General features: G+C 43.2%; 1 protein-coding gene across 3 annotated transcripts in view; it reads right to left on the minus strand.

Annotated features, from left to right (window-relative positions):
- LOC102372073 (Golgi apparatus membrane protein TVP23 homolog B) overlaps positions 1–10834 on the minus strand; it is a 157354-nt gene that overhangs the window by 135810 nt on the left and 10710 nt on the right. For 2 of the 3 annotated variants that reach the window (XM_025211656.1, XM_025211657.1), the window contains exons 5-6: positions 8376–8507; positions 8144–8272 (exon numbers count right to left, since the gene is read on the minus strand). In XM_025211656.1, coding sequence (XP_025067441.1) covers positions 8144–8272; positions 8376–8507 — 261 coding nt within the window. Of the gene's footprint in view, positions 1–5070; positions 6706–8143; positions 8273–8375; positions 8508–10834 lie in introns of those variants that run through there. The other variant, XM_006030084.3, reaches the window with a different exon arrangement.

The following is a 10834-nucleotide window of genomic DNA, read 5'->3' on the forward strand; positions in this document are numbered from 1 at the left end:
TTGGCAGTGCTACACTGGTTAGCACTACAGATGAAAGGGACTTGGGGGTCGTGATTGACCACAAGATGAACATGAGCCTTTAATGTGATGCTGTGGCTAGTAAAGCGAGCAAAATGCTGGCCTGCATCCATAGATGCTTCTCAAGTAAATCCCAGGGTTTCATTCTCCCCTTGTACTTGGCCTTGGTGAGGCTGCAGCTGGAGTACTGCATCCAGTTTTGGGCTCCACAATTCAAAAAGGATGTGGAGAAGCTTGAGAGAGTCCAGAGAAGAGCCACGCGCATGATCAGAGGTCAAGAATACAGACCTTATGATGAGAGGCTGAGAGCCATGAGACTCTTCAGCCTGGAAAAACACACTCTCAGGCATGATTTGGTGGTCACCTATAAGTTTATCAGGGGTGCTCACCAGGATCTGGGGGAACGTCTGTTCACCAGAGCTCCCCAAGGGATGACAAGATTGAATGGTCACAAACTCCACTGTGGCTGATTCAGGCTGGGCATAAGGAAGAACTTCTTTACTGTCCGAGCCCCCAAGGTTTGGAATAGACTGCCGCCGGAGGTGGTTCAAGCACCCACTTTGAATGCCTTCAAGAGACATTTAGATGCTTATCTTGGTAGGATCCTATGACCCCTGCTGACTTCCTGCCCCTGGGGCAGGGGGCTGGACTCAATGATCTTCCGAGGACCCCTTCCAGCCCTAGTGTCTATCAATCTATGAAACATTCAAGATCTCCCATTAACCTAGTCCCAATGCACGTTCTGTATATTCCAGTGTGGTCATTCAGCTATATACCCACTACAGGCTAGCACACCTTCAAGAAGCAAAGGCACAAAAAGGAAATAAACACACTTGCAACATGCTACTGTGAGAATTTCAAGGTTTCCCCATGTCTCTTTCCGAAGGTTCATCCTATTAGGATTTGTTACTGTAACACCGAGACATGTGGTATGTCACTGTTTACAATACCCAGCTATCTGGTGTCTTCCACTGCCTCCTGAACCAGAGAGCAGAAATGGCACATTTTGGAGACTAAAGGGTTCACATCATCCAAACCCAAACAATTCTGACTTGGAACATAACTAAGTTGCAGAAAGAGGACCCTCATACACAACAGAAGAAGAAAGTTTTTTCAGCTGTGTGCAACTCAGCTGTATTCCAAGGAAACATCGTATGATAAGGAAAAAGCACTCTCCTGCCTTCAGTGCATTTCTCCTGCTGAGCTTCAGACCTGCAAACAGTGTTAAAAGCTCCTTCCAAAACGGCGTAAGAATCTTTTTTTACGAAAGTGCTCAGCTGTCTCATTTGAGCAAGTGGTACTAGATCTCACGTCAGCAGCAAGTTTTGGGGAATTCTAGCTTTCTTCTCACTGGATTTCCACTTACCACTTGTATGAGGCCCCATTTATTGACGCCTGCTCCAACACCTCTCTCCATCTAGAGAGAAAATTATTTATAGAGAAAAATAGCTGTCAAAATGGACTGCATTTCCCATAAAGCCTTGTAACACAGCACCTGGCAAAGATGCCTTCTGTACGCCAGTCTTTTTAAGCCTTAAGTCACTTAAGGCAGATGAAAACTGAAGCCTTTGCAGTCTAGAGGCAGGGATGGTAAAACAGGCTTCTCTCCTTGTTCCATACTATACTGCTTCCTGCTAAGTAGGATGCACTGTAACAGCTTCAGCACCATAAGAACTTGTATTTTTCTCCTTTTTTTGAGGAAAGGGAAAAAGAAAAATCCAGAACCAGTCTTGACCAATTTACAAGCCCTACAAGTTGCCTCTGTTTGTTCTTGCTCTTCAGTTACGTGTATTGTAATAGAAAGCTTCTCTGTAGCGCAGGTGATGAGTTCTGCCCCAGCATAAAGATTTTAAGTCAGAATTAGTTTGTGTGAAAATCTTTCTATGGACTATGTTTTCTTTGCTGCAAACTTTCTTCAGAGCATTACCTATTGCAAAGAAAAGCTTGAAATCCTGAAGTAACTGTGATCTTATGGCTTAGAAAACATAAGGCAAAGAAAAGGAATCCCCCTTTTTTTTACTTTCACGATTTCTCATTGTAATCTCATAATTTTGAATACTGGGGGTGGTAATAGTGGGCTGGCTTTAGCCTCAGATGAATCTAGTAATGCTTTATTTTACCCAGGATTTTGTTTTGTGTTAGCTCCATGTTAACTCCATGTTAACTCAAGGAAAAAGCATTCCTTCCCTCCTAGTAATGACATAACTTTAGAGAGTTGATCCTACAAACATATGCTTAATTTTCAGCATTAACAAGGGGACTCTGCTGGTATGTAGGTCATAGGCACAGAATCCTACAGCTTCTTGGCTTTAAAAATCAGCACATAATCAAGTGATATTATCTCCTATTACACCGTATTCAAGCACACATACAGTATCATATCGCCACCTAGTGGAGACTGAGTAAGGAACACATACAAGGAACAGGGAGAGGAAGACCCAAAACTAGGCCTTCCTTGTGAAGATATCAGCTATTTGGTAAGGAAAATCAATTGAGGAGCAGTACCAGCATGTGAGCATGGAATAAATGAGCTCTTTAACAGTAAGCTAGCCACCCCATTTTTGTGAAAGGGATTTACTTGGGTCCTCAGCAGCCTTGTGTTTGAGAACTAAACAGTCCAAACAATGTTAGACAGTATATTCAGGAAGTTTCTAGCCAGACTCATTTCTCATGGGCACACCAGATTTCACAGGCCAAGTTGCTGATATTTTTTATTTCTTTATTATCTGCCAGTTCTTTAACTGTGTGGAAGTTGTACAAAAATGCTAATCTATGAGGTCACAGTGGCAACACTGGAGCATGTTGACCTTTCATATGCATGCCATGGTAAAAACTGGGGAGATGACTTTAAGCAAAAGAGAATTAGCACTGAAGGTGAACCAGTCTCAGGACACCCCAGAAAGGTCATCGCATCAGGATGAACTGATTAAGTCCACAAGCTGATCATGAATGTCAGGAAATAAGAAGAATGTAACTGAAACAGCACATGCCATCCCCAAATGATGATTAGGGAATCAGAAAGTTTTCAAGATGGGACCCCGAATGGGTCAATACTCAGTGCCAATTAGAAGAGACTGCCTTGACATGTCTAAGGAATTTTGGGGGCTGCTTCAAACCAACTTCGAAACATTCATGAGAAGGACTATAACTCAGAATGAGATTTTGATCCTGACACCAGAGCATGCAGTGAAAACATGCATAGTCTTTGCCTCCCAGGAAAAGTCAAGCAAGTGGCACCAGCAAGTCATGGCTACAGATTCTTGGGACAGTGACAGGGTGATCATGAATACTTCTCAAAACTATCAGTGAGGAGTACTATGCTAGTGAACAGTTGTAATTAGGAAGATCATTAGGAAGAAGGGCTGTGGGAAGTTTAGTTGAGAAGTGTTGGTTATCCAAGACAATGCATCACCTACATCACCCAGGTTGCAGTGACCACAGAAACCAAACATGGCTTTGAACAACTTCATCAAGATTTGGCTCCCTCAGACTTCTACCTACTGCCCAAGTTGAAAGAAGGACCTTCATGGGAAGAGTTTCAGTAATGATAATGAGGCAATTTCAGCAATCAAAAGTTTCTGAACATGCAGGACAAGGACTTCTCCAAGACGAGCATAGTTAGCTGAAACTGACTTGGATCAACCGCATTGATATCCAGGGAGAATTACACTGGTATAAGATTGGAGTAACACAGTGGAAAAGTCAAGTGCTGCTCTCTGTGGCTGCCATTCAAGCCAATAGGCTTAACACTAATACTGGCAGGGAATTTTTCAACAAATTTGTTCCCATTGAAAAATGCCAGTGAACTGAAACTAAAACTTATGGCAGAAACACACTGATTATGACTAGGAATATTTCTCAGGTCCATTTTCTTTCAATAGTAATGTGCTTATGAATTAATAGCTTACTTGTACAGTTCATTTGACCAGCGTCAGAATGCTATGTATCCAGAGGAAGATGAAATCTCAGTTCAATCAGGCAGAATGGCTAAATTGCTAAATTTGGCATTTCTGCTTGATGATACTTATTCCCTCCACTCGGCATGGCTTATGGCTGGTTGACTGTGCTAAGAGGGGTACTCGGCAGGCAAAGTGGCTTCTCTCCAACTTGACTTCCCTTTCTCTCTTGCAATTACACACCCTATTGCAGGATTTCTCTCTCATTAGGTTACTTGCTGCCTTCCAGAAATTTTTTGTTACAATTACCCTTTTCACATGTTGAGTCATCTGCTTCTTTCCCCTTATACAAATGTGCTTTAGAACAGAGGCATGCTGTGGTGAATTAAGCATAAAGTCAGGGGCACCCAAACAATAAACCCTGCCCTGACAATGCCACAGGAGTCTTTAAAGGCAGATACCTCAAAAAGGGATTAGACAAATTTCTAGAGGACAGGTCCATTAGGAGTTATTAAGAGAAAACAGTTAAGAGATGGACATACCCTTTGAAAACGCTAAACCAAGTATGACTGATAGCAAGGAGGGTATGACACGGAATAAATCACTCTAGACGTGATGTATTCATATATGCTTCTTCTAAAGCATCTACTATTTGCCACTATCAGAGACAGGATACTGGGACAAATAGACCACCATTCTGATCCAGCACTTCTTATGTTCTTGTTGTGCAATGATTTGGTGAGATGGCATGAATTTCTTCATCTGAAATGGCATGAGTTTCTTCATCTGTAAAATGGCCACAAATTATCTGCTCCACCTGGGGGTAATGGGTGTGTTTATGGATGCAAAACAATTTGAAATCCTTGGGTGGTAAGAGCCAAGTACTCATTAACACATTTATTATTAACAAACAACCCCTGTTAATTAGCATAGTATTTGTTAACAACACTGAAGACCTCAATTTTAGTAAGAACACTTGATCTGGTTAGACAAAGTATCATTTAATTTCAAGGTTTTATAAATACGTATTTACAAAAAAGAAGGTATCAATCCAAAGAGTTAAACAAATGTAAAAACTCTTCAAAGTTGGGCCTTTTACAATTTCAAGATATTGCTTCAGTATAGGAAAAAAATATCATTAACACAATCCCACAATTTATAATACTCGTTATCCAGGAGACTGGTTTAAATTAAAAATACACCATCAAGGCTTTGATCTCCCTTAAACAAGGTTATATAAGAAAAAAGGACCAATCCCTTTTCAGCTATAGTCTTTCACACACAATCAGTTTTATCTATTAAATGGAACAATGTAGCCCACAATTCCATGATCACAGGAACAAGACTGATTCTTTCCCATTCAAATGAATGTTGGGCACATACGGTATGAACTAGTGTAACATTAACATCTCTGCAAATTTAGCATCCAGCATAGGTTTTCAACAGCTCCTGAACATGAATTATTCAGAGAATCTACCTTACAGGCCACATAGCAAATGAAAGGTGAGTAGCAGGATAACAGTTCAGAATCAAACTCTGAGTTTTCAGCAAGCTCTATAACAATGATTCAATTGTGCTTTACTAGACAATGAGCCTAAGTGTATAAATATATCTGTATGAGTAATACATAGCCCCATACTGTACCAAAGGAGGAATACAAGTCAGTCATTTCCACTTGGCAGCAACACTACTCTGTGCTGAGGGGCCAGTAGAGAACACAGCAAATGTAAACACCAATATTTTCTGCAGGGGCAAACTTACAAAAGCACTTTTGAGGCTTCAGCAGCCAGTCTACCCTAAAGAGAGCAAAATACATCTGCACTGTGCCACAGAAAGCGACATAAGATGGCAAGGCAGACTGATGTGCACTTTAACAACCGCCAAGTGTCAATTGCTCACTCATAAATCTGCCTCTATTATTTTATGCAGCTGTTCTTGTAATAGAGTGCCTGTTCGTTCCATGCTCTCCACTCAGACTCACACTGAAGGGCAAGCAGGCACAGTATACAACAAAAGGTTTAGTTCCACTCTAAGTCAGGTGTAATTCATACAGCTCAGAATATCAGAAAGTATCTGCACTGCTCAGATGTCAGTTTACATGGAGTCTACAAGAGGTTTAACAATGCTGCAGAACTGATGGCAAAATTCACTCTGCATTCACCTGAGGCAAATTCAGGACCCACTTTGGAAAAAAAAAATGATTATCTAGCTTAAATCAACACTCAAAATGAGAGAACCAGGGAATGAGATGAAACAGGGACCAAGCTGCATAGTGCAAATGGCAATTGGCTCCAAAGGCAGAATCACTTCTGCAGGCAGTAATTCCACTGGGTGACTTATGCAGGAAGAGAAGAAAAGGAGGCAGTTTCTTAGACAATGTAAGGCCTGGCTTGTTCACATTTTTCAGACTGAGAAAGGATCCACAGTATTTTCAGCTCTTACTTCTCCCCATGCCCTTTTATGGAGGCTGTATAAGGGGTTAAATCTTTTCTTAATTAAAAGATTAAGAAAATTAACTTAATCACCCAACCTACTGGAGGAAATTTGAAATGCAAACAGTTACAGAAAAACAAAGTAATTTTGGTGAGCGTTAACCCGAAGTCTTAAAAGATTTATTGGAAAAAAAAAAACTGTCCATAGTTTTTGTAGGTCCAAAACTCATGGTCATGGGAAAACTCATGGTCATGGGAATTTTCTGTTATACATTGGTATAAATCCAATCTGACTTGCGGGGTTGGTTTGTTTTTTTTTTAAATCTTCAAGATGCTGTTTGGTCATCTTTAGCCACAGTCTGCAGAAGAAAGGAAGACAACATTAGAACTAAAGTTCATCAGAACTAACAGCTGTGCTCCTGGGGCAGCACTTCAGATAGATGGATAGTACGTTCTTGGAGAAGCAACCCATGCATTTTTTAAATAACAGGGCAACAAAATGCTAGGGGGTAACTGAAGAGGCTGCCTGAGCCAAAAAAATTAGTTTTCATTGGATAAAAAAAAAAAAAGTATGCTTCTATACAGAGATAGCCACCTTGATGTAAAATCTTAAGGGAGACAAGGTATAGGTAGTTTTTACCTCGAGGTAGCCAGTCAAGAGCAAATGAATGTAGAAGGTAGTGTTACTGGTGGGGTCAACGAGCTAGAGAGAGGAAAAAGAAGCCATGCCTTGGATTCACTAGGAATTTGCATTGAGGCTGCTATCCTGATGCAACAGCATTCCAATTTTAGGCTTCAAGGCTGTAGCTTTGCTCCCAAGAACTTCAATTAGAACAAGAGACGAGTCCTTTTAGAGTCATGGAATGCACGAAGAACCGTTTGGGCTTCTGCGTCCTCCACGTTTGCACGCACAATAAGCAAGATTACAAGCTCTGTTTAAAACAATCACCAGATGCAATAAACATCCCTCTTATGACTGCAGCTCAATGTGCCCATATTCAACAGCTGAAAGAGTGAGGTGGTAGAAGTGGTAACTGAGGAGGAATACACAGACATTCAGCAAAGAGCCTAGCACTCCGCAATGGTGCATTTAAACCAAAGGGCTAACACAACAGGATCCAGCTGGGTGCCCACTGATGTAGGCTGTATAATTTAGAAGAGGAAACAAGAGGTATTTAGTTACGAGAGTTAAGAATTTTAGCAACTGCCATCATCCTGATATTGTGTTCATTGCTTTCAACACTAAAATCTTATTTCACTAAGGTCCATGGAATCTGCAAGTAACACTAGTAGCTATGGGAACCATGGTATGCTGCAGATGGAACTTAATTACAAGGAGACACAGAGCATCAAATTAATCCATCAGAGAATCAGGATTCTAAGAAGATAAAATATGAACAACCACCCTGGGATACTTGCAATAAGTAGCTTTTCCACCTTCTGTCTTTAGGCCCAGACAGGAGAGAATGCTTGGACAGAAATAAAGATAGAATTTGTAAGAAAACAGCCTTCCTCCACTACTGCAGCAAGAAATTTGGAATGAAACCACCAGTTTGCCTTGTTTCTGAGTACAGCAAACATATGATTTTTATTTTGGTCTTGCTAACAGTGCAAGCTTTCCCTTATGCTGCTGAAAAGGCAATTAAGCTAGCTTGGCCTTACTTTGGCAGTACCAGCTGAAAGCTACTGGTCTGGAGGAGACTGGTCTAAAATAATCTGTCTGATGTTGCATTGTATTTAAATACACACTGAGGGGGTACATTTAAATTTCATTTGGCAACTCCTGGAAACCCTTACCTGCCGCAAGAACTGTTTTCCAAGATAGGTGGTAGCCACACTGGTTAAATTCTTCCTGCTGCCTACTTTACATCTGATATAACCATACAGGTTGGCCCCCTGCAGAATTACGCCCATTGTGACCACTGCCTGTAAGGAGAAGAAAAAGCAAGAATCAGAGGTTTACAGTTCACTATTCTAACAACAGGCATATTTACACATAGTCATTGTAGGACTGAAGTAACAAACTCACCAGCCATTTCACTTTGAAGGAAAACAGGGCACTGAATGCAAATATCACCCAGATCATAGGGCAAGTAATTAGTCCCAACCAGAAGATTCGGGACTCTGCTTCAGAAGACGTCTTATTCCCATGAGCCGATGCCTGGAAATGAAATGGGGCTGAAACTGAGTCATCTGTTTCTTTGTACAGATAATTTTTATTATTAAAAGCAATCCAGGCCCCACATTCCACAAAACCTCATCTCCACATGACAGCAGGGGGATCTTTTTGGTAGACAAGGTACACATCAACTTTAAGGATCTTTTTATTAGTTTTCATAATAATGTGTTGTTCTGAGACATATGGGGGTTGGGAGGGTTCCCAGCTGGCCTCCTGCCTGCTGCCACTCTTGGTATTCAGGCTGCTTGGGTCCATATGCTCTCAGAAGCCACTGCCTGAAGCCACCCTCCTGAAGCCCAGGTGCAACACAGAAAGAGCAACTTGAATTAGTGTTCAGTGGTGAAAGCTCCGATAGGTTTATTGTCTCAGGGCAGTACAATAGTGGATCTTTATAGCAATCAGTCCAGCTCAGTCAAACCGCCCAGGACAATGGTAAGCAATACGTTACATGCAACTCTCACCCCTAAGTTGCTACAAAACAGTGAAGCTGAGAACCCCTGTATTTTTAGCCTAGGTGCCTCTGTACCAATCTTTATTTTTCTCTGTCAAGTTGACCCTCTTTACTCGTCTCTGCCAAGGACAGACACCTGTGGCTCATCCCATGCCAGCTACAACTCCCTCTGCTGATTTCAGGTTCTCCAGCTCACTCGCTGCTTAGTACAGCTCACCTCGTTTCTACTTTACTAGTGAGTTCTAACTTTTACTCCTTAATTTGTTCAGGTACTGTTGCATACTTTGAATCAGCATTTCTGCTCATCATCTTTTACCAGATCACCCAGAAGTCAGTAAAGCCTGCTACTCCCATGGCCCTGAGGTGCCACAGCTTAACTATATATTAGCATAATTACAACCTAATATATCTGAAACTCCTACACTACAAAGGTGAAAAAAGAAAACCTCTACTATTTCAGGACTAGATAAAGACTGCTTCTGCATTATTCATTATTAGTTCCTGATGGCATATAGGGTTCATCATCACATGCTTCACCATACAGCACTACTATTAAAAATAAGGGGGGGGGAAATCGTTGCGATACCTCTTATTACTGTTAAAAAAACTGGTTTGTTTAGGTTTTTTTCCCCTCAGATAACCTGTGTCACTGAGTGGAAACATTAGATTACCCCTGTAGCCCCCCACTCCAAATAACCCTACACCAACTGGCTAACTGAATTGCAGCATCCAAAATGTTAACAACGGTCTGCACTTAGAAAAAAAGTATCTGCTACAGCACTGTGCACTAGGCCTGTGTGAATAGGGAAGTATTCGATTCGGATTCGGTCAATTCAGAGGACAGTGATTCAATTTGGAGATTCGGATCACTGTCCCGAATCAATTCGGCCAAATCGGCTTTGGAAGATTCAGCACTGATTTAGAGAGATTCGGGTCAGCTGGGGAGAGGCAGGCACAGCTGGGCTCCTGCAGGTTCTGCTGCAGCTCCCCCAACCTGGGGAAAGGCAGGCACAGCCAGAGGAGCCACAAGAGAAGCCCTGCCCAGCCCCAGCCTAGTCTTGGCACTTGAAAAAAAAAAGAAGCAAGCCCTGCACTCACCGGCTGCAGCAGCAGCAACTGGGGCCTTTGGGTGCTTGTGGCAGAGCGCCCCCAATGCAGCATGGGGCAGTGGGAATCGGCAGGGTGCTGTGAGCTGTCTGGAAGCTGGGGTGGCTCCACCTGTCAGCCAGAGCCCAGCACTGCTCAGCCCCAGTGGCCCCAGCTCCCAGACAGCATGCAGCACTGCTGCAGCAGATGGTGAGTGCAGGGCTTTTTTCTTTTTAAGTTGGCTGCAGCAGTGGTGATTGGAGTCTCTGGGCACTTGTGGCAGAGCCACCCCACCTCCTGCACAGCATGGGGACCAGTGTGGATCACACCCCACCCTTGGCACTGGCGCAGCAGCCATTGCATCACGCGGGTGCAGCACAGCTCAGCAGGACGCTGTGCACTGTCTGGGAACTAGGGCTGAGCAGTGCCGGGCTCCAGCTGACAAGTGGAGCCACTCCAGCTCCCAGACAGCGCGCGGCACCCTGCTGAGCCGCGCTGCACCTACGCCATGGGGCAGCTGCTGCGCAGGTGCCAAGCAGGGTGCGGGGCAATCCCTGCTGCCCCCCACTGAGCAGGGAGGCTTTACCATGAGTACCCAGAGGCCCCAATCACTGCTGCCAGAGTGCAGGGCTTTTTTTAAGTGCCCAGAGGCTGGGATCAGGCAGGGGATAGGGCCAGGATGGGCAGCCATGAGGGCTTCTCCCATGACTCCTCTGGCTGTGCCCACCTCTACCCCAGTGAGGGGGAGCCACAGGGGTTATGCCCTGCTGCC

Source organism: Alligator sinensis, unplaced genomic scaffold (genome assembly GCF_000455745.1).
Source record: "Alligator sinensis unplaced genomic scaffold, ASM45574v1 scaffold584_1, whole genome shotgun sequence".
Taxonomy (NCBI): Eukaryota; Metazoa; Chordata; order Crocodylia; family Alligatoridae; genus Alligator; species Alligator sinensis.